Consider the following 27,408-nt stretch of genomic DNA (forward strand, 5'->3'; position numbering starts at 1 on the left):
GAATCTCACTTGAATTGCTGCCTGATTGTTATTAATTAAATCAATAGATGACTTCTGATGAGAGGTGTGGAAACACAGGCTCTGTCTCTGTCCCCTTAGTGTGAAGACCAGAAGGTGGAGTGCCTGTACGAGGCGCTGAAGAGGGCTGGAGACAGGCTCCTGGGCTCCTTCCCCACGGCCGTGCCCCTGGCTCTCCATTCCTCCATCAGCTACCTCGGCTTCTTCATCAACGGCAGCCCCGCAGACGTCATCCGGGAATTTGCGATGACCTTCGCCACGGACGCATCTCTCTTAGCAGGTGGGCAGCCCTGACCAGTGGCAAACACAGGGCCGGGTTCACAGCGAGTGAGCTCTGTGCGGCAGGGACGAGCTCCTGGCACATGGATTTCCGTGGGTGGGTTCCAGGGGAGCAGAGCCCAGCAGCAACCATGGGATGGCTGGGTGGGCTTTCTTCCAGGCTCAGTGGCTGCACCTGTCCTCACCCAGGCACTTCCATTTCCCACTTCTGGATTTTCAGCCAGGCGCCTGGACATGGCCTTAACCTGAGGCTGAACAATTTAATTAGCGCCTCCCTTCTTGAGCCACTACATCCTTCAAAAATGTAAGCCGTTAGAAAGCTTCCGGACCAGCTTTGGTCTTCTCTTTAGGCGGGAATAACCTTTGTTCCCATTACGTGGTTTTTCAAATGCTTAGCTAGATGCCAACAGCCTGGGAAAGTGCCCCAGAAGGGTGTGCCAAGCATCAAGCCTGAGTGGGTGACCGTGATGGGGTTGGAGGCTAGGGCACATAGGGAGTCAGGGCCTCCCCCGCTTGGCCTGGAGTGGGAGACACACAAGTCCTACATGACTTATTTCTGTATTTTCAGTATGAGCTTAGTGCTCTCTCCTTGGCCTCTCCGGGGAAAGATTATGTAGACTCATATTGAGAATCATCAAAATTCCCTTCTCTCCGAACACCAGCCCTGGTCTGGAGACCAAGGCTACCACTCGGGTTTAGTGGAAAGGATTGTGGACTTGATGTCAGAAGATGTGATTTTTTTTCTGTGTCCCTGACGAGTGGTGTGACCTTAATCAAGTCATGTCCACTGTCTCTGTCTCTTTTTCTTTCTCTACAAAACAGTGAGGGCTCTCACTCTTCAAGAACAACGTTGCCTGAGTCTGTGGCCCATCCCACCATAGTTCCCGGGACACAGAAGGCACTCAGTATTGCTGTGATTTGCCGACTCTAAAATCTGATGAGGCTGCAGTGCGTTGGTGGGAGGGCTCCCCACTTTCTCTCCCCGGGAGTGTGTCTGTCTCTGTCCTCAGACATGTATGAAACACAGATCCTGGCCTGTAAATCCATCCATGGATCCTGGGCTTCCACTTAGATGGCAGCTTGTGAGTCTGGAGATCGAATCTGCTGGATAATTAGAAAGTCACCCCCGGTCTTTGTGGATTAGTCTCCTTTATCAAATGATGGCTCTTTCACACCCAGGCCCTCCCCCAGTGAACCTCACTGGCAGCATCTTAAAAACAGAAAGACTGAGGCTGAAAAGGGTAAAGTGCCTGCCCAAGGTCACTGTGTGTGGTGTGTGGAGTGGTGTCCCCTAAAAATGTATGTCCACCAGGAACTTCAGAATGTGACCTCAGTTGGGAATAGGGTCTGTGCAGATGCAAATGGTTGGGAGGAGGTCACACAGGATTAGGGTGGGTCCCAGTAAGTGTAGAGGCCGCACAGAGACATGGATGAGTGGCGTGACCTTAATCAAGTCATGTCCACTGTCTGTCTCACCCATGTGCTGACCGAGGCAGAGACTGGAGTGATGTAGCCACAAGCCGAGGGATGCCTGGGGCCGCCGGAAACTGGAAGAAGCCAGGAAGGACCCTTCCCGGGAGCTTTCAGGGAGAGTGCAGCCCTGCCAACACCTTGATTTTGAACCTCTAGTCTCCAGACACAGGAGAAAATACATGTCTGTTGTTTGAAACCAATCCAGTCCCCTAGCCAGGCTGGTGGAGCTGGGACCCAGCTCTGTCCTGCTCCACACTGCCTGGGTTCATGCTGAGCAGCTCCACTTCCTGTGGGAGCCAGCATTGACCTCATATCCACGGCCTGACCCTGAGCAGGCTCTGTCCTGCCCTTCCATGGCTCATGCCCTCAGCCCGACACTGAGGGGGTAGAAGGCCTCTCTCAGTGATGAGTGACCGGTCACTGCTCTGAAGTGGCCGAGGTCCCTCTTGGGGCAAGTGCATGAGGCACCCTGCCTGCCTTGGCCCTCCCTAGTGAAACCCATCTGCAGAGAGAAGGACACACAGGGGCCCGTTCAGAAGTCGGTGTGACTCACTGTGACGTCAGCAACCGGCAGTGGGTCTTTACCAGGCTACACTCACTCACATGGCAAGGCCGTCTTCCCCGACTGCTAAAAACAAAAGTCAGAAAAGGAATTTCCCCACCACCTACACACTTACGCCGCTCTGGGCTGCGCAGCTTCAGTGCTCGGGCTTTCCTAGAGACCGGTGGGAACTTCCCATTTGCCTCTAAAGGCTCACCTCTCACGTGGGAGACAGCAGTGGGCCCCAACTTCGGGGCTCCAGGGAAAGACTTGCATCACCCTTGACCTATTTTAGCGGATGAGCAGATCCTGTTTGTCAGTGCCTTGCCATGGAGTGGGGGCAGGGGACCTCTGTACACTGACACAGCGTCTCTAGCAGGAAACTTTAAGTTAGGAGACTGATTTCCCACCGCAGCCTTGGCAAGCAGGCGCTGCCGTCCTCCAGCGAATGCTGCTGAAGCAGAAACTGGGCCAGGCCCAGAGGCTCGGTCAAGGTCGCCCTGCAAAAGGGGGCACAGCACGGCCTAAAACTAGGTCTATACGACACCAAAGTCTGTGCTGTTCCCGTCAAGACACCGACCGCCTCCCTAGGACATAAAATACTTTGTGGCTCAACTGAAATCAGATCCTGGCTGCTTGAGTGACGCCAGCTGCTCTGCTCACTGACCTGCGAGCCCCTTGCAGACCAGGGAGGGCTAGGGCTGCAGGGGCAGAGGACACCCAGAAAGACCTGAGGCCCAGCCACTCCCAGGACTTCCTGCTTCACCGCAACAAGGTGAACCTTAAAGATACTGTGTGGTTTGTAGTTTTGTTGCCTAAAGAGTTTTTTCTTGAAATTAAACAAAAAGCCATTGAACTGGAGCTCGGGCCTGCAAGTCCAGGCCACTGGGTAATGTGCACAGCCCAGGAATGGAGCAGTCGTTTACTCTGTGCATCTGAACTGTGCATTCGGGCAGCTAGCCTGAAAACTGATAGGCCCCCAAGACCCTGAACCCACATCTCCATATCCTCCTCTTTCCTACTTCCCGGAAAAATCTGCAGGGATCCAGCCATCTCCTTTATGATGCGAATTCTGAGCAGGCCGAATGAGCTCTGAGTTCTGAGAGCCCTTGCCTTGTTGAGGAAGCACAAAGGTCAGAGGAAGGAGGCATTTAGGTAACGGTGCCCTGGCACCCTCTGTGTTCCCCTGATTTCACAGACTGCTCTGTGAAGCCTTGTACGAAGCAGCTGCATCTGACCTTGGCCCACAAGTTCTACCCCCACCACCAGAGGACGCTGGAGCAGCTGGCCAGAGCCATCCCCCTGGGCCACAGTTGCCAGTGGACTGCTGCGCTCTACTCCCGAGACATGCGCTTTGTGCACTACCAGGTAAGAGAGCTGAGCAGGGGCTCAAAAGAAGCAAATGAATGGGCCGGGCACCGTGGCTCAGGCATGTAATCCCAGCACTTTGGGAGGCCGAGGCGGGTGGATCACGAGGTCAGGAGATCGAGACCATCCTGGCTAACATGGTGAAACCTCGTCTCTACTAAAAATACAAAAACTTGGCTGGGTGCAGTGGCTCACGCCTGTAATCCCAGCACTTTGGGAGGCTGAGGCGGGTGGATCACAAGGTCAGGAGATCGAGACCATCCCGGTTAACACAGTGAAGCCCAGTCTCTACTAAAAATACAAAAACAATTAGCCAGGTGTGGTAGCGGGTGCTGTAGTCCCAGCTACTTGGGAGGCTGAGGCAGGAGAATGGCGTGAACCCGGGAGGCGGAGCTTGCAATGAGCCAAGATCGCACCACTGCACCCCAGCCTGGACAACAGAGCGAGACTCCGTCTCAAAAAAAAAAAAAAAAAATTAGCTGGGCGTGGTGGCGGGCACCTGTAGTCCCAACTACTCAGGAGTCTGAGGCAGGAGAATGGCATGAACCCAGGAGGCGGAGCTTGCAGTGAGCCGAGATCGCACCACTGCACTCCAGCCTGGGCTACAGAGCGAGACGTCTCAAAAAAAAAAGAAACAGATGAATGAACGGCCACTCACCTGAAAGCATGTACTCCCTGGAGCCCTCCAAGGGAGATATGGTAGTAGCAAAGAAAATTTCTATTGCTTCTCTAAAGACATTCTCTTTCTTGTGCAATTTACAACCAGCATTCTTTTATATATGAGTTAGAGATGCACAGACATTTTTCAACAAAATAGAAGCATTTGCAATATTAGAAAAGGAAGCCGGATGTGGTGGCTCATGCCTATAATCCCAGCACTTTGGGAGGCCGAGGCAAGTGGATCACTTGAGGTCAGGTGTTCAAGACCAGCCTGGGCAACAGGGCAAAACCCTGTCTCTACTAAAAATACAAAAAATTAGCCGGGCGTTGTGGCATGAACCTGTAATCCCAGCTATTCGGGAGGCTGAGGCAGGAGAATCACTCGAACCTGGGAGGTGGAGGTTGCAGTGAGCCGAGTTCATGCCATTGCACTCCAGCCTGGGCAACAGAGCGAGACTGGCCAAAAAAAAAAAAAAAGGCAGAAAGAAAAGGACTATTGTAAAGATCTATGAATACATGTTTTGCTTATTAGTTATTTTTTATTTATTTATTTTTTACATTTAGAGGCCATGCTCATCTTCTCTGTATGGTTCCAAGTTTAGTTATACGTGCTGCCAAAGTGAGCACAATTCACTTTCAAGAATGATTTGAGCAAAATCTCACTCTGGGACTTCCTGCCCATGAATTGATGGGTTTAGAAATGAAGTGTGCGGCGCTCCTTTCAGACCCAGAGAGCGCGTGTGGATGAATCCACCATGTTCTGTATTGTACGAGAAGGTGTCAATAACCTCACACTGAGGAAGGCGGATGTGAAAGTCTGCTTATGCCTTCAGATCTTTTGTAGACAAAAAAAAAGTACCTAGATGGATAGATCGCCCCCAAAAAATATGTGTATATATATATATATATATATATATTTTTTTTTTTTTTTTTTTTTTTTTTTTTTGAGAGGAAGTCTAACCCTGTCGCCCAGGGTGAAGTGCAGTGGTACGATCTGGGCTCACTGCCACCTCTGCCTCCTGGGTTCAAGTTGTTTTCCTGCCTCAGCTTCCCAAGTAGCTGGGACTACAGGTGCCCGCCACCATGCCTGGCTAATTTTTGTATTTTTAGTAGAGACAGGGTTTCACCATATTGACCAGGCTGGTCTCAAACTCCTGACCTTGTGATCCACCCACCTCGGCCTTCCAACGTGTTGGGATTACAGGCGTGAGCCACCGCGCCTGGCCCCAAAATGTATTTCTAAATCTATCCAAAGAATTCTATGCTGCATTTCATTATATTCTATGCTATGTATTGCCAGACAAAGCTTTGGACAGCGTCTTGCAGACACAGAACACATTGGAGGGGAAGAAAGCAGGAGGTAGCTGGTGATAGGCCCTCTATTGCTGCCATTTTCCAATGTAAATCTTTGCTGGAGATGTGAAACCCCTTGCCTCTTTTCTAGACCCTGAGAGCCCTATTCCAGTACAAACCCCAGAACGTGGATGAGCTGACGCTAAGTCCTGGTGACTACATCTTTGTGGACCCCACGCAGCAGGACGAAGCCAGCGAGGGCTGGGTGATTGGGATCTCACAGCGGACGGGCTGCCGGGGCTTCCTGCCTGAAAACTACACAGATCGAGCCAGCGAGTCTGACACGTGGGTTAAGCACAGGTGAGTGCTGCCTCTGGCTGCAGCGCCGTCATCTCTGTCTGAGTTACTGTGTGAGAGTGCCCACCTGCAAACAGTGTGCTTCTAGGCCATTCCATTATTGGTAAAATTGCATTCTCTATGCTGGCAAAATAATTCCTGCAGGTATATAGTAAGCATCTTGGTTCATCCATGGTTTTCTGATGATAACATTCAAAAAAGAATTAATTACTCTGCATTAGAGTAGTTTGAGATGGTCATCCCCAAATTATTGCAAAACACTACTTCCTTATCACAAATATAATAAATTATACTCAGAGGTCCTGAGCTTGGGTTTATGTATTCTTCTGCTCCGTGTATGAACTGTAGAGTCCGAGGGCGTGTTATTAGTTTTCTATGACTGTGTAATAAATTACCACTAAAACAAAGTGCAATTATTATCTTCTTGTATTTACGGGTTTAGAGTCAGAGTCCAGCTTCACTGGGTCCTCAGCGCGGGGTCTCAAGGCTGTAATCAAGGTGCCTGCCAGGGCTGGGCTCCCAGCTGAGGCTTCACGCCCTCACCTGAGCATACACAGTTGGTGGAAGTGATTTCCTTGAAGCTGTAGGGTTCCTGGTGAGTCGCTTCTTCATCAGTTGGAGGATCCCTTAATTGTAGCGCTTTAGCATCATCTGGTGAGGCTAAGGATTTTCAGAACGGTTCTTTTTTGTTCAGTGTTCTTCCCTCAATTTATCTCTTTCCTCTCCCGCTTCACTATAAATAACATGAAGAAACCAGGGGATACACTTAACACTTTGCATGGAAATAGCCTTAGCTATGTGACCAACATCATCGCTTACAAGTCCTGCTTTCCATGGACAATTTTGTTAGACTCTCTGGCGTCCATGGTAAGGATCCTCCTTGTTCCGATTTTCTGGAACATGTTTCATATTCCTTTCCGAGTTCTCCCCGGAGGATTCACCTTTAGCATCCCTATTTCCACTAGCAATCTGTTAATGGTTATTTGGGCTTTCTCTGCCGTGCTACTCAAAAGTCTCTCAGCCTCTACTCACTGCCAAGTCCCAAAGTTGTTTCCACATTTTAAGTTCAGAAAGTCTCCAACTTACAATGGTTCAACTTGGGATTTCATAATGGTACGAAAGTGATATGGGTTCAATAGAAACTGTACTTCAGGTGCCCATACGGTCATTCCATGCTACACTTTCAGTCCAACATTTAACGAATTACATGAGATACTCAACACTTGATTATACAATAGGCTTTGTGTTAGATGATTCTGCCCTATCGTAGGCTACTGTACGTGTGCTGAGCGTGTTCAAGGTAAGCCAGGCCACGCTGTGATGTTCAGTAGGTTAAGTGCATTAAACGCATTTTCAATTTATGATGGGTTTGTTGGAACATAACCCCATCTGAAGTTGAAGAGCATCCTCTGTTTGTTAGAACAGCACCCCGTTCCTGACACCAAATTTAGTAAAAGTTTAACCAGAGATGCAGAACCAGTCACTTTCATACAATATATAATACATACAAATATATGTACAGTTGTCCCTTGCAGGTAGCAAGGGATTGGCTCCAGGACCCCCACAGATACCCAAATCCTCATGTTCTCAAGTCCCTGATAGAAAACGCTGTAGTATTTACATGCAACTTATACACATCACCCTGGATCCTTTAAATCATCTCTAGATTACTTATGATACATAATACAATGTAAATGCTATGCAAATAGATGTTATACAGTATTATTTTTATTTGTATTTTTAAATTGTTGTATTGCTATTTTTTATCGATTAGTTTTTTGAATATTTTTGGCCTGCAGTTGGTTAAATCCACAAATGCAGAACCTCCAGATACAAAGGGCTGACTGTACATACAGAATATTTTATATTATATACACATGTATCACACACACACATATATATATGGAAAGGCGTATATATACACACACATCTATATGGATTTACTACAATGAATTGTCTTATGGAATTACTACGGCTAGCTAAGCAAGGACAGACAGGCAGGAAGGGGGAATCCTACTCAGGCTGAAAACCCATGGGCAAGTTGAAGCTTGTTGTCCACATGTGGGCAGTTGGAAGGACCACCTGGGGGATGGGAGAGCAGTTGCAGATACAGCTGCTAGCGAAGTCTCTGAGTGTGGGGAAAGCCTAAGTTATTAAAAAATGCCCTCCAACTGCATAAGTCAGGCCTGCTCCGAATAACCTTGCTTTTGATTAATTTAAGTTCAAATGATTAGGGGTTCTAGTCACATTTGTAAAATCTCCTTGCAGTAGCACCTAGACTAGCATTTGATGGGACAGCTGGGAAGGCTGTGTGTGATGCTTAGGATGACTACTGCCTCCCTTCCATCCTCTAGCTCTCATGAAAATGCCTCTGGTGGCCCACCCTGATCAGACATGTGCTAAAAAGGAAGTCTAGGGACTGTCGATCAGTCTGGCCAAGTTGCCACACACACCATAAAGCCATTGCAAAGTGCTAAGGTGGCTCTCGTGAGCTTTTTCGCTCTCTTCTCCCAGGTTCCAGTTAGGAGAATGGAGAGAGCAGGCAGAGGTCAGAGAACACAGGGTGAAAAGAGAGAAAAACTGCTCAGCCTCATGGGCGTGCGTGTTGGGGTAGAGCTCTTGCAGGTGTCAAGACTGATGGTTGGAACAACTGAATGATAAGAGTGGGAGGAGCAGGGCAGAAATACATAGAAAAACCTTATGTTGTGGTTCTGGGCTTCCTGGCACCTTCAGAGCTGTGTGGCTGGGGAAGAGAGCCTGGAAAAGCACCATTATGGCCATCCCTCTGTCTCCAAGCAGGAGGTCTTAAAACCATTTTATATTTCACTCATTGGTTTAATTCTCTCCTAAAATGTTCCATAGTTTCTCTAGGGTTCCCCCCACCACCCAGACAAATAAATAAATCATTAAGTTGAACACAGATGCATCAGCGTCTACTCAATCTACAGATTTTCAGATCTGTGCTGGACATTTGCTGTGGACATCTATTTCCAGAATCTATCCATCTAGGGAATTCTTTTCTGCACCCTTCCTATTGAGGTTCATACATAAGGCAAAACTATGAAAATTGTGACATTTTATTTGAATAGTCGTTAAAAACTACTTAAAAATTGTCAGAGGTTATATGGGTATCTAATAAGACTAACATTTTGAGTAAATTAAGAAAGAATATATTTTGAAGAGCTGAACTAGATGATTATTTATTGGTCATTTTTATCCAAACCCCCCAAAAAAGAAAAGATGGTTTCATAGTACCTGATAGAAGCTCTTGGTGAAATGATCAGAATTTACAAGAAATAGTAGTAAAAATAATGAAAGTATTGTCTGAAATATTTACAGAAGGAGATTTGGTGACTATGGCTGATTTCTTTAGGTATTATATTTCTTTTTGCTGATTATTCATACACTGAGATTTGTATAACGAGCCAGGGACAGCATCTATGTCCCTGGGCCCCCCCACTAAACATAGTAGCCACTTGACACTGAAGGAGAGCAGATTCCAGCCAAAGCCCCACAGCTGTTCATACATGACATTCCATATCATCTTGTCTTGAGGCCATTTAACTTCTTACCCTAATGCATAAGAACTTAGGACCACAAAATGCAAATATGGGATGAAAAATGCAGCCGTAGTTACATGTCTTTATTTATTGATGTGTTGACTTCTAATCCACTTAAATCTATTTTAAGGCAGCTTAAGAGATGCCTGAGAGCTTTGCACACTAACATCACCTCCTGTGACTGACTCTGTGCCACGCATTTCCCTTCGTAACTGATTTACTTCTCCGGTACCCCCAGAGTAGGCACTGTTACTGCTCCATTTTATAGTTGATGAAACTGAGACACAAAGAGATCAACTCACTTGCCTATGTTCACACAGCAAGTGAGGAGAGGAAACAGGATTCCAGCCTTATACCTAAATCCCACGCTTGGGCTTTCAAATCTGACCTCAACTGCCTATAGAAGAGATCATTAAAATTTAAAAATAAGTCCGTAAATTAAATTATGACACATCCATACAATAAAATATTTGCAGCTTTAAAATAATTAAAAGGGAGAATTTTATGTTATTTATTTGAAAAATATGCAAGATTTATTGATAAATGAAAAAAATAAGTTGCAGAATGAGGTGTATGGCATGATATACTTGTGGGGGAAGGGGAGACACACATAACCGTCTGTAAATACACGTGCACAATATGTATTTCTACACATACGTATTCCTAAAGGTTCCCTGGAAGGGAGAATGTCTAGAAACTTCTAATCATGGTTACCTGTGGGTGTTGGGAGTGGGAGCCAGGAGAATGGAACAGAAATGGGAGGGAGTCTTTTCAAACACGACCATTTCATGATGTTTAAATGTATAAAGCATATAAATGCATTACGTACTCAAAACATAAATTAATCCATTTTAAGTTTCAAGAAGAGAATATAAGAAAGCTGGGTCAAAGGAAGAATAAAGGTGGAAAAGCTAGACAAAGTCAGGGCTGAGGTTTGTCCACACCGCGACGTGTGCTGTGAGCTCCCAGCTCCGAGCTCTCCCACATCCAATAAGAAAACAGACACACGTTCAACCAACAACCATGGCCATCCCAGACGTGTGCAGACCAGCAGTTCAGGAGAAATACACTTTGTGACTTAGACATGTCCATGGGTCCAGGGGCCACATCAAAATCACGGGATGTGGGTGCCACAAGGGATTGTAGAGATAACCTAAGGCAACTCCCCTGCTGGAGAGCTGAGAAGACTCAGGCCCAGGAGGCCAAGTGATGTACAATCAAGGGAGTTCTTACTTTCTCGCAAGCTCAGTTCATCACCCGATCCAATCCACAGTTTAAGGAATAGAGAGGAGATGCTGGCTGTACCCTAACTAACCATCTAAATTTCAGGAAGGTTGGGGCTCCCCTGTGACCCTGCATCATTCAGCATGTCCTTCGCTGTCTGCCCAGGATGGGAGAGTTTCACCATCACAGAGGAACCACAAAGACTCTGCAGAAGATGAGTCAGCGGCTATGATACTTTTCATTTCACAGTGAATATATTAGACACCTGCCTATCAATATAACCATTCTGGCTTTTATGCTGGAATGTGTTAATGAAAACTGCAGTGAAAAGAAAGAGAAATAAGCACTGGGCTAGGTGCTGTGGGGTGTCCGATTGGTCCTACTTTGGAAGCACCCTCATTGTGGCTGGAGGAGCAGCAAGACACCCTGACAAGCCGTGACCTGTGCTTATGGGCCAGTGAGGCAGATGATGGGAGCTGTTGGACTCCGCTGTGCTGGCTAAATCTTTTCAAACTGCTAAAAGTCCTTATTAAACATCTAAAGCTTTCAAAATCAGAAAATTGTCCTTGAATGTCTCCACACATCACTCCTGTATTCATTAGTGGAAAATGTGGTCAAACGGTAACATCCAGAGGCCAACTGACCCATGGACGGACAGAGAGCTGTGCAGATGTTTAATAAATACTTCCTGATCAGGACTCACACTTGCGCGATCCAAGCGGCAGAACCGCTGGCGTTACAGTGCCTGGAAACAGACCTGCAGGTGCATCAGCAGGAATCCCCCTCCTCACCAAAGAGGGCACCTTTCCAGGTGCGAGTCTGCAGCTCCAATGTGTAGTACCTGTCAATTAACACATCAGTCACCCATCACCACCATAATGACCCCAACCTCCTTGCCGGATGGTGCTGGGATTCTTTGGACTTTCCTACTGCAAACTCACACTATGATGTTTGTCCGTTGCTTTGAAGATCAGAGGTGGCCTGGAGAGACTGGTGATGGAGGACCGTATTCACAAACCACCGCAGCTTCCAATCCTCTGTACAGAAGAGCAGAGGGCGCACCCCTGTAGGACAGAGAACAGGGAGGCTTGAGTGCGAGGGCTCAGGAGAATAAGTGCCATCCTCCAATCAAGATGATGACATTCCTGAAACTGAAGACAGACACAGCAGGATTACTTCAAAAACCTCACAGCAAGTTTACAGCAAGTATCTCGGACATAAGAAAGGTACAATTAAGGGCTAAATTGCATCCTGCCAACATCCATATGTGGAGGTCCTGACCCCCAATACTTCAGAATGTTACCTTATTTGGAGACAGGGTCTTTAAAGAGGTGATTAAGTTCAAATGAGGGCATTAGAATGGGCCCTGATCCAATATGACCAGTGTCCTTATAAGAAGAAATGAGGACACAGACACACACAGAGAGACAGCCTGTGAAGACACGTGGAGAAGATGCCTGTCCACAAGCCAAGGAGAGAGGCCTCAAGAGGAACCAGCCTCAATGATAGCTTGACCTCAGACTCACAGCCTCCAGGACTATCAGAGCATCTGTGGCTGTCGTTGAAGCCACTGTGGGACTTTGTTATGGCCGCCCCAGGAAATGAACACAGGAACCTACTGATGCAGCCCCCAGACGGCAACTGTGTCCTTTTAAGAACCGGACAGAGGCGGGTGAATCACCTAAGGTCAGGAGTTCAAGACCAGCCTGGCCGACATGGTGAAACCCCATCTGTACTAAAAATATTTTTTTAAAAATCTAGCCGGGCTTGGTGGTGGACGCCTGTAATCCCAGCTACTCGGGAGGCTGAGGCAGGAGAACTGCTTGAACCCAGGAGACGGAGGTTGCCGTGAGCCGACACAGTGCCACTACACTCCAGCCTCAGCGACAGAGTAAGACTCTGTCTCAAAAAAACAAAAAGAAAAAAGAAAAAAAAAAAAACAGGGAGAATTCAAACATGTCTGTTTCATGGTGTAAGTGATTATCAAGAGATCAAGAGACTCTCTTAAGTTAAAGAGAAAAATGGAAATGTGAAAATGCTCTTTTCTTTCTCCTCCCGTCACCCACGTTCACAGCATAATCTTGATCATATTTCATTTGAAAGACCAGCAAAATACACTCTGTTTCTCTCTGTAAACCTCACAGATGTCATCCGTTGATAGCAAAGCCCTACCGTCTGCAGAGCGAGCCGCAGGGAGGGTGTAGGTGCTCTCACCTTGTCCTCAGGAAGGGGAAACCAACCAACATTTCCTGTGCTAATGTGGGGCTATGAATTGGGCCTGCTGCTCTGAGCATGTTAATTTGAAGAGGAAACGCTCCATTGTTCCAATGAGACTATCTATATTCTTGGTCTACTTAGGATCAACTCAAGTGTACATTTCCTAACTATTGGCATCTGACAGCTTGAGAAGATGCAAAGTAAATTGGCCTGGACCTGCCATAGTTTATAGATGGAGACAGGGCAGGCAATAGTGTGAGAAGATCAGGTGCAACGTGCAGATGATTCAAGAAACACATGAACTAAATCAAGATGCCATGCAGGGGATGGGTGGTCCAGGGTGCCTGTTCAGAGGAGTGCAGGGCAGGTGCTGAGATGCAAAAGAAAAGATGCCCTTCCTGGCTCTGGACGGGTCTTGGTGGAGGCGCGGGAGCTACTGCTGGTTTTATGAGAATGTGGGGACTTAAGACCTCTATGGGAGAAATGCAAACATTTGCAAATGGGCTGGATCAATAGAAACATGCCCTGTGCATGGCTGAGAACAGTCAACTGTGGCAGTGTGTCAATTCCTCCCATAGTCATTTCCAGGTTTAATGAAATTCCAGGCTACCTCTCAAAGGGACCATTTGTTGGAACTTCACCAAATGCATGAAAAGTTTGTCTGGAAGAATAAACAGGAGAGAAGAGCTGAGAGAAAACTTTGAAAAATAAAAATGAGTTATTTACCCAACCAGATGTTAAAAATAGTTTATGAATCTACAATATGGTCCTGGCTTAAAGGAGGTTAAAAAACAGATCAGAGGGACAAGATGGAGATCAGAGGAGCAAGTCTAGTGTCCTGGAGAGGTCGCATCTGACAAAGGGTGCATCAGAGATAGGGACAGAAATGGGTAAGAAATGGACAGTACTGGCCGTACGTGGTGGCTCATGCCTGTAATCCCAGCACTTTGGGAGGCTGAGGTGGGTGGATCACCTGAGGTGAGGAGTTTGAGGCCAGCCTGGCCAACATGGCGAGACTCCATCTCTACTAAAAATATAAAAAATTAGCCAGACGCAGTGGTGTGCACCTGTAGTTCCAGCTACTTGGAGGCTGAGGCTTAAGAATTACTTAAACCTGGGAGGCGGAGGTTGCAGTGAACCGAGATCAAGCCACTGCACTCCAGCCTGGGTGACAGTGAGACACCGTCTCAAAAAAAAAAAAAAAAATTAATTAAATAGACGGTATTTCATATCCCCTCACATTGTACACTGAAATCAATTCCTGGCAGAGACAAGGAGTAAATAGAAACAGAAAAACATGTTAAAAATAGAACTGCTTAGACCGGGCGCAGTGGCTCACGTCTGTAATCCCAGCACTTTGAGAGGCCGAGACGGGTGGATCACGAGGTCAGGAGATTGAGACCATCCTGGCTAACACGGTGAAACCCCATCTCTACTAAAAATACAAAAAATTAGCCAGGAGTGGTGGCGGGCGCCGGTAGTCCCAGCTACTCGGGAGGCTGAGGCAGGAGAATGGCGTGAACCGGGGAGGGAGAGCTTGCAGTGAGCCAAGATCATGCCACTGCACTCCAGCCTGGGGGACAGAGCAAGACTCAATCTCAAAAAATAAAAAATAAAAATAAAAATAACTGTTTAAATGAATGCATTTCTGATTTCTGGACTGGGGAGAGTTTTGAAGGCTCAGAAGCAGTGGAAGGGATCTTAAAGTGAGACCTAGCAGGCCTGTCTTTAATAGCGATTGTTAAATGCTTAAACTTAAAGACCTCTGCAGGTTAAACCCTACGCTGTAAAGAGCAAGCTGACAACAGTGCTTTTCAGAAGATATTTATAAAGTTGACGGTCCCCAGTGGGTCATCCACTTGAGCCGATTCCCTGCCCCAGCCCCCGTCCCTCCAACGGTGACCCGGGGTCCCTGGATGCTGCTAGCCCTTGGACATTTTTGGCACCCAGGTGACTTATGCCTGCCTTTTTCACTTACGGACCAAGACACTGTCTCCTGGACTCTTCCTCTACAAAGACTACATTCAAACTTGCTGAGAAAAACACTGAGGCTTTGAGAGAAGAAATGGCCAAAGAACATGAACAGGAGAGAAATAAATGGGGGAAGGAATTCCTGTTCATTAGTAATAAAAGACTGCACAAAAAAAGGAGGCCTGGCCAGGCACAGTGGCTCATGCCTGTAGTCTCAGTACTTTGAAAGGCCAAGCTAGAAGGAAGGATCCCTTAAGCCCAGGAGTTGGAGACCAGCCTAGGCAACATAGCGAGACCCTGTCTCTACAAAATAAAAACTAAAAGTAAATTAGTGGGGCGTGGTGGTGCATGCCTGTAGCAGTTACTTGGGAGGCAGAGGTGGGAGGATCACTTGAGCCTGGGAGGTCGAGGCTGCAGTGACCCAGGATCGTGTCGCTGCACTCCAGCCTCAGCAACAGTGAGACCCTGTCTTTAAAAAAATAAAACAGAATTTTAAACCAATGAGGCACCATTTCCCCTCACCTTCTACTAGACTACAATTTGTTTTCCTGAAAAAGTGGTTCAAATTCAAAAGTCATAAAGGCAGCATTCCCAAATGTGGGTGGATGAGGGAGATGGGGTTAGATTTACGGTTAACTGAGCTGAAGGATTGCAGATACTGTTTCATCTTTTTAAATTTGTTGTATTTTCCACATTCGAATAACCATAAGAAACAAAGTATCCTGAATTTTCCCAATGGAACTGGGAATTTAAAATGCTAGAATTCGCTGAAAACAAGAGCACAATGTTAGTAGAAAATGTTGGGCCGGCAAAGGACGTTTTATGCCTAATTCAACCCAGAGAAATCCCGCAGAGCTCCTGCTGAGAAATGCCTGCGTAGCCACTGGACTGTGCTCGTGTATAATTTTTAAATAGAGTTTTCAAAGATCTTTCCTTTTGTGGAATGAATTCCCCCTGGGGGAAATCGATCATTTGCTGTTCCAAGGAGGATTTCTGCGGCCATTGGGTCTGTTTCTCATTCTCACCATCTTCCTCTGACTGCCCTGCCTGTTTCTTCCAGACACATTCATTTTGGGGACCCCACCATCACCCCCTTCCTATTCCAGAGCCTGGAGCTCTCACTGCTGCTACTTGCTGGCATCTTTCCCCTCAGTGGTCCCCAAGCACGCGAGTGCCTGTCCACCCCATGCCACGTTTCTCGATTCGTTGGAACACAGCAATTTCCTCATTGCCTGCAACTCCTTCCACTAAATGCATCTTCTTCCCTCCAGATGTGAGCAGAACTCTTCAATGTGGCTGTTCACTGCTCGTTCATTCCTGAATCCCAGCTACATCCATCTGTACACCTCTGACTGTGTTAGAAAGTGGATCAAAGGGGATGGTGTACTAGTCAGGGTTCCCCAGAGACAGAGACAGAGACAAAGACAGAGAGACAGAGAGTGACTGAGAGAGAGAGAGAGAGAGAGATCTAGTTGAAGGTTCAAGACTGTGGGCCTGGCAAGTCCACAGTTTGCAGGGCAGGCTGGCAGATGGGAGACCCTGGGAAGCACTGAGGTTACAGCTCTAGACCAAAGGTGGTCTGGAGGCAGGAGTTCCCCTTCCTCATGGCCCCCACTTTGTTTTGTCTTACAGCCTTCACCTGGTTGGATGAGACCCACCCACAGTGATGTGTCGAGTCATTCAAGGACCATTTTCTGATTTTAAAAGCTTTAAATGTTTTTAATAAGGACTTTTAGCAGTTTAACAAGATAGAGCCAGCACCATGGAGTCCAACAGCTCCATCATCTAGAGAGTGGTCTGCTTTACTCAGCATAGTGACTCAAATGTTAATCTCATTCTAAAAACCTTCACAGTGACATCCAAAATAACATTTGACCCAATACCTGGGTACTGTGGCCTAGCCACATTGACACGTAAAATTATCCATCATAGATGGTGATCGTTGTAATAAAACCACTACATCATCCACACTTCCTGGAGCCTGAGCACTTCGCACACGCTACTTCATTCTGTGCTCATGGGAACCTTTCTGCTGAGGTTGTCCCGGGCATTCTCAAGTACATACATGACCAGATGCTGGGTCTCCATGGCAACAACACGGTCTCACCTCTGTTCCAACTGTGCTTTCCTTCCCCCGCAGGATGTACACCTTCAGTCTAGCCACGGACCTGAACTCCAGAAAGGACAGTGAAGCCAGCAGCAGATGCAATGGGGAATTTCTTCCACAAACGGCAAGGAGTCTTAGCAGCTTACAGGCCTTGCAGGTAATAAAACATTCCCGGCCGGGCGCGGTGGCTCAAGCCTATAATCCCAGCACTTTGGGAGGCCGAGACGGGCGGATCACGAGGTCAGGATATCGAGACCATCCTGGCTAACATGGTGAAACCCCGTCTCTACTAAAAATACAAAAAACTAGCCGGGCGACGTGGCGGGCGCCTGTAGTCCCAGCTACTCGGGAGGCTGAGGCAGGAGAATGGCGTGAACCCGGGAGGCGGAGCTTGCAGTGAGCCGAGATCCGGCCACTGCACTTCAGCCTGGGCGGCAGAGCGAGACTCCGTCTCAAAAAAAAAAAAAAAAAAAATTCCCTTTTTTCTTTTAAGTAAACTAAGCAAAACCACACTTGTATTAACTTCATGGTGGATGCAGCTTCCTGGGTGTAGCTTCTGTTCCACAGACACATCCTCCCTGCTGCCCTAGAGCACAGACCCAGGTGTAGGTCAGCCAGGGAGCCTCCCACCGGTGCTGAGGTGCCAGGGGCTCCTGCCTTGGTCTGTCTGCTCTGGACAGACAGGGAGCGACCCCTCCATAGCAGAGTGCCCCACCTTCGAGCTCTCAAGGCAGCTTCAGTCATGGCACCAGGACACGGGACACAGAAGAGGCAGGGACACAGTGCTGCTCAGAATCCCAAGTTCTCACCCCATTCCCTCATTCATGAGCCAAGCGGCCCCCAAGATGTCACCTGCCCCGATGCCTTGGCCCCTCATCTTTTGAGGCAAAACTCTGCATAACCTGGGGGTTCAGCAGACTCAGGCCAGGGTCCAGGACACAGCAGGGCACCCCGAGCCGGCCACCCTCACGGGGCACATGCAGGAGTACAGGCGCCAGGCAGGGACACCAAGGAGCAGGCAGCCCCTCCCTGAAGGCAAACAAGTGACATCGCATCCGTGATCCCTGAAGATCTGAAGCTTCACTTTCCAGGGGCTGCACCTGCTGCTGGCTTTTGTCCGGTTGCCACAGTGGTGGAAATGCCTCTCTGTCCTTGTTGCTCCCAAATTCGCCCACCTGTGCCCTGCCATGTGCCGCACACGTTGCTCTAGGATCTCTCATCCCTGCTACCCAGTGCCTCTCTGTCCTTGTTGTTCCCAAATTTGCCCACCTATGACCTGCCATGTGCTGCACACGTTACTTTAGGATCTCTCATCCCTGCTATGCCCAGTCGACATAGGAGGCGCTATTCCTGCCCCTTACCCATTTTACAGATCTGAAAACTGGGGCTCATGGAGGCTAGGAAGCTTGTCGGAGAGCACACAGACTCCTAACCACCCTCCCATCAGATTGTTGGCAGGATTACATGAGATGGGCCATCCAGTGCCCACCACGGCCAAGCCCCTGGTACAGAGAGACTGTTGTGCCCAGAGGGTGGAGTCGCAGGAGCCTGGCTTATTCCCTAGTCCCCAGGGCCCAGCCTGGTGCCTGGTCCATAAATCTCCAGAACAACCACAGGAAGGCCCTGCCGGGACTTGTCACTGGCTCTCTTTAAGGTCAACGCTCACCCTCTGTTAAGGATTGAATTGTGTATCTCTGAAATTCCTATCTCGAAGTACTTACCCCCAGTCCACTCAATGTGATTGTGTTTGTAGACAAGGCCTTTAAAGAGGTATTTAAGGTTAAATGAGGCAACACAGATGATGCAATCTGATCAATCTGACCGCTGCTCTTATAAGAAGAAGGAATGAGGAAACAGACACACACAGAGGAATGAGCCTGTGAGGACACAGGGAGGGGACGCCACCTGCAAGCCCCAGAGAGAGTCCTCAAGAGGAACCAGCCCTGGCAACGCCGTCATCTCTGACTTCCAGCCTCCAGGACTGTGGGAGAGAAAATTCCTTCTGTGGAAGCTGAACAGTCAACCCACACGCAGCGTCCCTGTCGCCATTGGCGCCTCCTGGCAACTGGTGCAAATCAGGCCAAAGCTAAGTGGCCTTGGCAGGTCTTTGCTGCCTTGGTGGCTAGGTGAGGAGGCCTTTTCTTGAGAAATGAAGAATGTGTCTCTGAAGCTGGGTGTATGTGAAATGGCGATCAGCGTTCACCATGTGAGAAAGGCCCAGACTTGGGAGAGCCGAGACTGCCCGGGGCTGTGGCCTGCTTTTCGGATTGAAGGAGGGGGAGAGCCTGGAATGGATGTCTCCACTTGTAGCTCAGTCTGTGTCTAAACCGTGCTTTCAATGAGTGAAAACAGAACATGTGTCTGCCTGTGAAATGGCCCCCCTCACGTGGCCTTCTCTATAGGGATTTCATCCCTTCCCTATAATAAGAAAAGACAACTGACCGCAGGTCTGGTAGAACGCACCTGTGGGAGGCAGAATCATGGCCCCAGAGATGACGCCCTAAGCCCGGGAACCTGTGCGTGTGACATTATTAGGAAAGAGACCTTCTGCAGATGGGATTGAGTGGAGGGTCTTGAAATGGGGAAATGATCCTGGGTTATCCAGGAGGGCCCTGAACCCCATCACGAGTGTGCTGATAAGAGAAAAGCAGAGGGAATCTGATACAGCAGCAGAGAAGGCCATGCAGCCACAGAGGCAGAGACTGGAGCAATGCGGCCACAAGCCAAGGAATGCCTGGGGCCACCAGGAGCTGGAAGAGGCAAAGAATAAATTCTCCCTTAGAACCTCAGAGAGAGCACAGCCCTGCCAACACCCTGACTTTGGACTTCCAGCCTCCAGAGCTATGAGAGAATAAATATCTGTTGCTTTGCATCACCCAGCCTGTTACGGCAGCCCCAGGACACCAATGCAGTATCTTCCATCTAGAGAATGTTTGCAGCCCTGCCTCATTCCACAGGTCCCAGGGGTCAGTCCATTCCACTCCCCACAGGCCTTTCTTTTGCTTTATCATCATATTCCTGTGGAAAAGCGCCACAGAAGAGCATTTAAAATGCTCTGAGCTCTTCCAGGAAGAAAATACCCCAAATCCAAAACTTCGGGGACTTTGTTACTGGGCAGAATGAGGTTCCAAGCACATGCGTGCTTTGCAACCTACTTGCAGATCAACTCTCTACAGGATAATGGACTAGGATGTTTTAATATTCATTCTGGGATCGGGGGAGTGGGTGCTGCCTCTTGGTGTCAGTGTAGGCAACCTCTGCATAGCCACACTTCACAATTGCAAGACAGCAAGACAAACCTTCCCCTGAAGCTCTTCCCCAGGAGATGAGTGTTTCTATCCCAAAACAAACATCTGAAGTTCTCCAATAAGGAAAAACAACACTATTCACTTGGCCTTACTATCTATCCGTTTTGAAGACTCAGCCCCGTGACCCTAAGAAAGTGTTTGCATGGCAACTGCAAACATTCTCACCGGCTCACCAATCCCACAGTTCATGCACCTACCAAATGTAGTCAGGGCCATCAAGAACCGTCTGGTCCCGATAAATTTCAGCAGCTGGAAATTCTGCATCGTCCAGGCCAGTGTGGACTTCACAAGGCATCCACAAGATCTGGCAGGAGCTGCCCGTGGTGCTGACGCCAAGAACGCTTGCAAGGCAGGTGAAATTGGCCCCCACCTTGCTTTCTGGTGTCCTTTCATTCCCAGTAGTTTCCAATCACTTCCCAAGGTGCAGGGACACCACTGGGGACCACTCTTGCCAGAGCCAGTGGCCAGTTAGTGCAGACCCTTGAGACTAGATCACTGTTCACAGAAGCAAGTCCAGACAGGATGATCAGCTGCACTGGCCAGGTGGAAAATGAGTCCCTTCCTCCCTGAGGGTGTTTGGATGTTGAAGGCATTTGCATTTTCCTCTCTAGGATTTGGGGGGAATCAGGGCGATGCTGGGGCTGATGTATGAGGGTTTACACGGACAAGGCTCACCTCTCCTCACCTCTCTTCCTTACCCTGCTCAGTAGGAAAACACACACAAGAGCCGCCCTGTCATTTTAGCCTAGAGAGAGCTGTGTGGCCAAGAGGGAGCAGGGCAGGGATAGCGCCTGTCTGAGCTGCCTCCTGCCCAGGGGTCCTCCCTACCCTGTCCCTCCCTAGTTGCCTCGGCTCCAGGCAGGACTTGGTCCCCAGAAGGCCTCGCAGCCCACCTCCCGTGGCAGGCCCTGTGCGCTCTGCCCCCACCATCTCTGTCGATGACTCATCTTTCCATGTTCATCTCTTGGCCCAGGAGGACCTGCAGCTCCCTAAAGCAGGGGTGCTGTGCACTGCAGCTTCACGTCCCAGCATGTGACACGCTCCCTCCTGTGGTGCCGTGTCACAGGGAGGCTGAGGCACAAGGCCTGGGTGCCAGAGGGCAGCACCACTGGGCCTGTGTTGCTGCAGGGGTCCCCACCTCTTGCTCTGAAATGGACCCCCCTGGATAGCCTGGGCCTGGCTCTGGGGCTGGGAATGTAGGTGTGGGGCCAATGTCAGCTGGCACAATAGTGCCCTCCAGGGAAGCAGCCAAGACTGGTGTCTCCCTCCAGGGTCCTGGTGCAGGGCTTACGCTCCACGCAGCTGTCCTGGTGGCCTCTAGCTGGCTTGGCCCCTACAAGTCTGCTCTCTGGTCCCAGGGGACCATCCTCAGCTCTCATTCACTCTCTCCATCTCATTTGCAGTGGGTTCCTCTCAAAGCTAGCACCTCCACTTGATCAGCCCTGCACAGCATGGGGAGAAGGATGGCCCAGCCCCCTGAGGGCAGAGCCCCCCAACACCATCCCACACAGAGGAGGCCCCTCCCAAAGGATAGCCGGTCTCACTGCCCCAAGCATGACCCTTGGGCTACTTCCCCAAAGCACAGGCTTCCCAGAAACAGGGCGGGCATGAGCTGTGTGACTGTGAGGCTCTAAGGCCATCCTGGGGCTGCCTGAGGCCAGGGAAGAAGGTGCCAGAGAGCTGCTGTCCCCGGCTCGAAGCTGCTGGCCACCACCAAAGCCAGTCTCATGCCAAGAAGAAATAAATTAACTATAAAATACTGTTTTCCTCTAGCATTCAGCCAAACAGAGAATGACCAGCTATGGGAAAACAGCAAGGGGATGGATGAGGGCTTCTCCACTCAGTGCTCAGAAGCAGAACTCATACCTGGAAGCCATAAAAGGACTGCCCCTCAACATGTCAACACCAGGGCAGTCCTGCAGGGCTTCTCAGAAGAAGTGTGCCAGCAGGAGAGGAGACTAGATATACAGATAGATAATCTATATTATAACAGTACGTATTATAATATAGATAGGGATAATGTCCTAAGACATCTCTGTGGGAATGATAAGGACTTAGAAAAGACAGAAAAGTAGAAAAACAGATGTGTGTCATGGTGGGGGCCAATCCTGTCTCTTTTCATTTCCTTGATGTTAGACTGCCCAGAAAATAAAACATCAGAAGAAATTGAAGAGATTGCCAATTTCACATCCTCTTTCATTCTAATAATTTGGGCAAAATGGGCTGAGCTATTGACTGACGAAGGAAGAGATTCCCTCCCAGTTGCTGGATGACTGGGAGAGCTGCGGTAGGTGCAAGTCCGGTGAGTTGAATGTTAAACTGTGTGTGCCTTGCTTCCTGCCCAGGCCACCGTTGAAAGGAAGAGCGTGCTGGTGGTTCGCCACGGGGAGAGGGTGGATCAGATCTTCGGGAAGTCGTGGCTGCAGCAATGCTCCACTCCTGACGGTAGGTCACGCTCAGGCGGGTCTACGGACAGAAACACTATAGATCTGACCAATGAGATCTCCTTCTCAATGACCTTACATGGCACCAGATCCGCTGAGGCACCAGTCTGTAGAATGACCATGGGTAGACTGTATATGTGGAAATATACATCTTCCTGCTACATCTGCTACATCTTCCTCCAGGGGAGTTCCATGTATGCATCTGAGTGTGTATGTTGTCTGTAAGAATCTTCCGTCAACTTCTCTGTGGATGACAGAGGAAGGGTTCTCAATAGGAAGCAGGTCCACTAGTGTGAATGCTTGGACAGGTCTTTTCATCCCTGCAGCACATATGTAGCATTTCGTTAGTGAATGCACCCTGACCTGTGATCTCTGACCCTGCCACTTCTGGCCTGGCACACGCTGTACCTCTCAGTCTCATCTCTGAACCTCTCCAACCTAATCTTGACTGTTGTAATTTTTGGCTATGCTGCTTAACAGATGGACGTATTCTTGAACATGCCTCCAGGGCACCCCAACTTTGCTCCTTTGAATGACAGGAAGTAAGAACAGTGCTTATAAATACACATACCCACAAGCCAACCTCTGTACTTATGATCAATGTCCACATCAGTGCTCACCTCCTAATAGGAAGCCTATAGTGTCACCATTTCTAAGCCATGACCCATTACATAAATTAAGGCATTGAACATAGTGACAAAATCAATTCACAGTTGCTAGGTTAGCTGAACCCTTTCGGGATCCCTCTCCAGAAGCCCAGCAGACCCAAGAAAGTGGGAAATGAGTAGGGAAAACCATTGGCAGATGACAACCACACACTAGAAAAGATTCTGAGCAGATAGCATCATGATCAAACATATTTCCAAGAACTCATAGAGCTAATAATATGGTCGCCTCTATAAAACAAGGTCAAGTAAAGATACAAGAGCTTAAAGAAGCAACAATAAGACAATAGGCAGCTATCAGGATGCATTAACAAACATATAAGAAACTTTCTTGGAATAAAACAATTTTTTAGCTGTTGAATTACTGAAACTATAGATTGAACTGACACACCATGTCCATGGTGGGGAGAATCAATACAAAACAATCAACACCAAAAATACTTATTGGACTTCATAGAAAAAGAAAAAATATTTGGTCATCTGGACAAAAGATCAAGTCACTTACAAGGGAAAATATTTTAAAGGCACTGGAAATCCCCAAATGAAAGGAAACTCCTGGTGGATCTTTTCCCAAGGTAGAGCGGCCCTTGATAAAGTGAAGAATGACATCTAGTTTGTCTGCATTTTATATATTACAAGGTTTAATAAATCACAATGAGGTATAGCCACATCCTCCTCCAAGGTAACCAACCTCAGGGGGCCCCTCACCTCACCCCCTATTCCACACAGACTCTGCTCCCATCGGGACCTGACCTTGGCCCACATCCTTGTCATCCCCTGAGCTCTGCCCTCTGCCTCCAGAGTGATCACAACTAAAGTGTCAATGACAGCAAAATACCTAAATGCAGTGTCTTGACATTTTGGTGGGGATCACAGATGCCTTTGAGAATACAATAAAATTGATGGACTTTCTCTCTGATTTTAAAACTACCTTTCCCAACAGCTAATGCTGGCGTTGAATAAACACCTCTAATTTTAAACAAGAGTCTCTGCCTGTGGAACTCCCAGGGAGGGAGTCTTCAGAAAACTCCTACATGGAACCTAAAACATAGGCATGAAAAATAGCCATTGCCCCCCACTGACCCCTGCTGCCTCCCACTGCTCCCCCACTCTGGGTTTGTGCAAGGCAGCAGGCCAGGATGAAAGGGCTGGCATATTCCAGGGTGCAAAGGGCCGGGCCTGCTATGTATGGCAGAGCAGGTCTCAGGAAGGTCAGTGTGGCTGCTGGAACCTACTAGTAGCCAGGAGGCTTGGGGTCCCTTTGGAGAATGTGAAGGCAAACCAGAGTGCACTGGAGGGTGCAGTGTGTCGTGGTGCCCTGTGTGAGGATAATCAGTCACCCTGACATGAGACCAGCCCCCCGACTTGTTGGCCACTCCCTCTTGCACCAGACGCTGGAGTATGGGTGTTACCTCACTGACTCCTCACAATTGCTACTCTTTCCCTGTTTTTTACTGATAAGAGAGATGAAATCATTTGCTTCTAGTTGCACAGTGAGGAGATGGTGATGCCAGGATTTGCCACCAGACTGTCAGATCTTAGAACTCAAGGTCAAACTCCACGTGAACCCTGACACCAGGCAGCCTCTGGTGGGAGAGAGTCCCAGTGAGCCCACCTGGCTTCCGGCCTGGCTTCAAGCAGTTGACTAAAGGATGCACAACACGGGCATCTCCAGTTCGAGAACTCTGTCCCCTGAGCAAGAAGGATACGTTTAAAGCTAGGGGGATGGATCATTGTTGGCAACTTCAGATACTTACCGAGTTATGCTAAACCAGTCATGGAGATACTTTATCAGGTTCTTTATCAGGAAAATGTAGGAGTGAATCTTCGTGGGGCATTTGGGGAGGACAAAGAGGTTTGCATAGTTCCTGGGGCTGAAACTTAAGTTTTCTGCATTTGAGAAAATGTTGTGTGCACAGCCGAGCAGCACTTTCTTCTCAAATTGAAGCCACGTTGCAGAGCATATTCAGAAACAACACAGTTGACAATAGTTTCTATAATAACCTTGCTGTTAGAGTGGGTCTTGGTCTTGGGGGTTTTGTGGAACAAATCTGTACTAACTTGATGAAACTGAACATCTGATGCTTATTTATACTTCAGGGAAATACTACAGGCCAGACCTGAACTTCCCTTGCAGTTTGCCCAGACGGAGTCGTGGGATCAAAGACTTTGAAAACGATCCCCCATTATCATCGTGTGGCATTTTCCAGTCCAGAATTGCAGGTATGTTTGAGGGCTGTATGGTAGGAAAAGTAACAATAACAGCAACAGTGATTACGGTTAACAGGTATCCAGCCTGAGCCCTAGCTACACACCCTTTGATACAGTGTTAGCTTTGTCTCCAGTCTGTTGAGGAGGCTGGGGCACAGAGAGGTTAAGCAACTTGCCCAAGGTCACACAGCAAGAAAGTGGCAGTGCAGAGGTTTGATCTAGGAATGGATGATTCAGGAAGTTGGGAGGAATGACAGACAGGCATAGAGAAAATGAGAGAGGGGAGGAAAAATCAACAACCACTATATGCACCAAGGAGCTCACTTTACAATGGAAAACCACATCCTCTCATTGGTTTCATTTCAAAATCTGTCACTTTGGGCTTCTGCTTCATGTCTGGCGGTTCTGCTTCTATGTGACTGAGGTTTTTTAAACAGAAGAGACCACTGAGTTCATCAAGTCTTCATTTCCTAAATTCAGAAAATGGGGTCCAGAGAAGCAAGTTACACCAATGGTGAATTGCAGAGACCCCCGTGGCCCACTCTCCCAGGTCCTCACCCAGTGGTGTGCTCGGAAATGTTTAGCCACCTGCTCTGGGCAGGGTGGGAAGCCCGAGTAATAGAGTTATAGAGTCATAGAGTTATAGTTGTAGGACTTGCCGAGTGCAGTGGTGAGAATACTGCACTCCCTGACAGCTGATTCCAGGCTCCCACTGTGAGGTCCCAGGACGATGAGTCGGGAGGAGACGGTGGTCCCAGGCCTCTGTCCCTGGCTCGTAGGTGACATCTTTTGTCTTCCTCTCCTCTTCTCCGCATGTCTCTGTGCACAGATTTCCCCTTTTAGAAGGAGACTGTCACACTGGATTAGAACCCACCGTAATTTAATTGATTGAGGTGCACACCCTTATTTTAACTTACCACTCTGTAAAAATCCTGTGTCTAAATGAGTCACATTCTAAGGCACCAACGGTGAGGACTCTCACATGTTTTGCAGGGGAGGGGACACCGTTGAACCCAGAAGAACCTCCACCGGAACGTCGCTCACCAGCTTTGGGGCTGTGCAATTTTTGTGCCGTAGGGACTCCCATATTTCCCTGAGAGCAGGGCTTCCAATATCACAGGGGGAAAGGCGGTGTACAGGCTTGTCCTTCCACGAGCCGCAGTGGGTCTTGAGTTTTCTCAAATGACCACAAATGTGAAGCCCGACCCCTTTCTGAACTCACGGTGGTGCAGATCCAAAGCCTAGGCCCACAGGGCTGCTTCTGCACTAGGGGTCTTAAAGCCTGAAGTCAAAGTCTCTGTTGGACTGAGTTTCCACTGGGAGCTCAAGTCTCCTTCCAGACTCATTCTACTGTTGGCCAAATTCAGATCCTTGCAGTGGGAGGACTGAAGTCTGTTCCTTGCTGGCTATTAGCTGGGGGCTGCTCCCAGCTCTAGGTGCTGCCCACATTCCTTGCCATGCGGTCCCCTCCATCTTTGCAGCCAGCAATGGAGCATGTTTTGCTGAATCCTTCTCACTTTGCAGTTCTCTTTTTTCCATGACTGGCTGGAGATAATCACTGCTTTTAATGGGCTCACCAACTTGATCAGCCCCACCCACCTTGGATCCCCTCCCTTCCGCCATAGGATATAACTGTCCCAGGAACCACAGATCATCCTGGTCACAGGTTCCGCTCACACTTGGGGGCTATGCAGGGTGTGTCACACTAGGGG

General features: G+C 48.5%; 1 protein-coding gene and 1 pseudogene across 1 annotated transcript in view; one reads left to right on the forward strand and one right to left on the reverse strand.

Annotated features, from left to right (window-relative positions):
• Positions 1-27,408, forward strand: part of UBASH3A (ubiquitin associated and SH3 domain containing A) — a 45,352-nt gene that overhangs the window by 8,660 nt on the left and 9,284 nt on the right. Inside the window, 6 exon segments of the mRNA XM_033232568.1 lie at positions 100-298; positions 3,510-3,679; positions 5,784-5,992; positions 17,102-17,225; positions 22,722-22,821; positions 25,586-25,708. Of these exon segments, the coding sequence (XP_033088459.1) occupies positions 100-298; positions 3,510-3,679; positions 5,784-5,992; positions 17,102-17,225; positions 22,722-22,821; positions 25,586-25,708 (925 nt within the window).
• LOC117096834 lies at positions 4,870-4,966 on the reverse strand (annotated as a pseudogene).

Source organism: Trachypithecus francoisi, unplaced genomic scaffold (genome assembly GCF_009764315.1).
Source record: "Trachypithecus francoisi isolate TF-2019V2 unplaced genomic scaffold, Tfra_2.0 Lachesis_group14, whole genome shotgun sequence".
NCBI lineage: Eukaryota > Metazoa > Chordata > Mammalia > Primates > Cercopithecidae > Trachypithecus > Trachypithecus francoisi.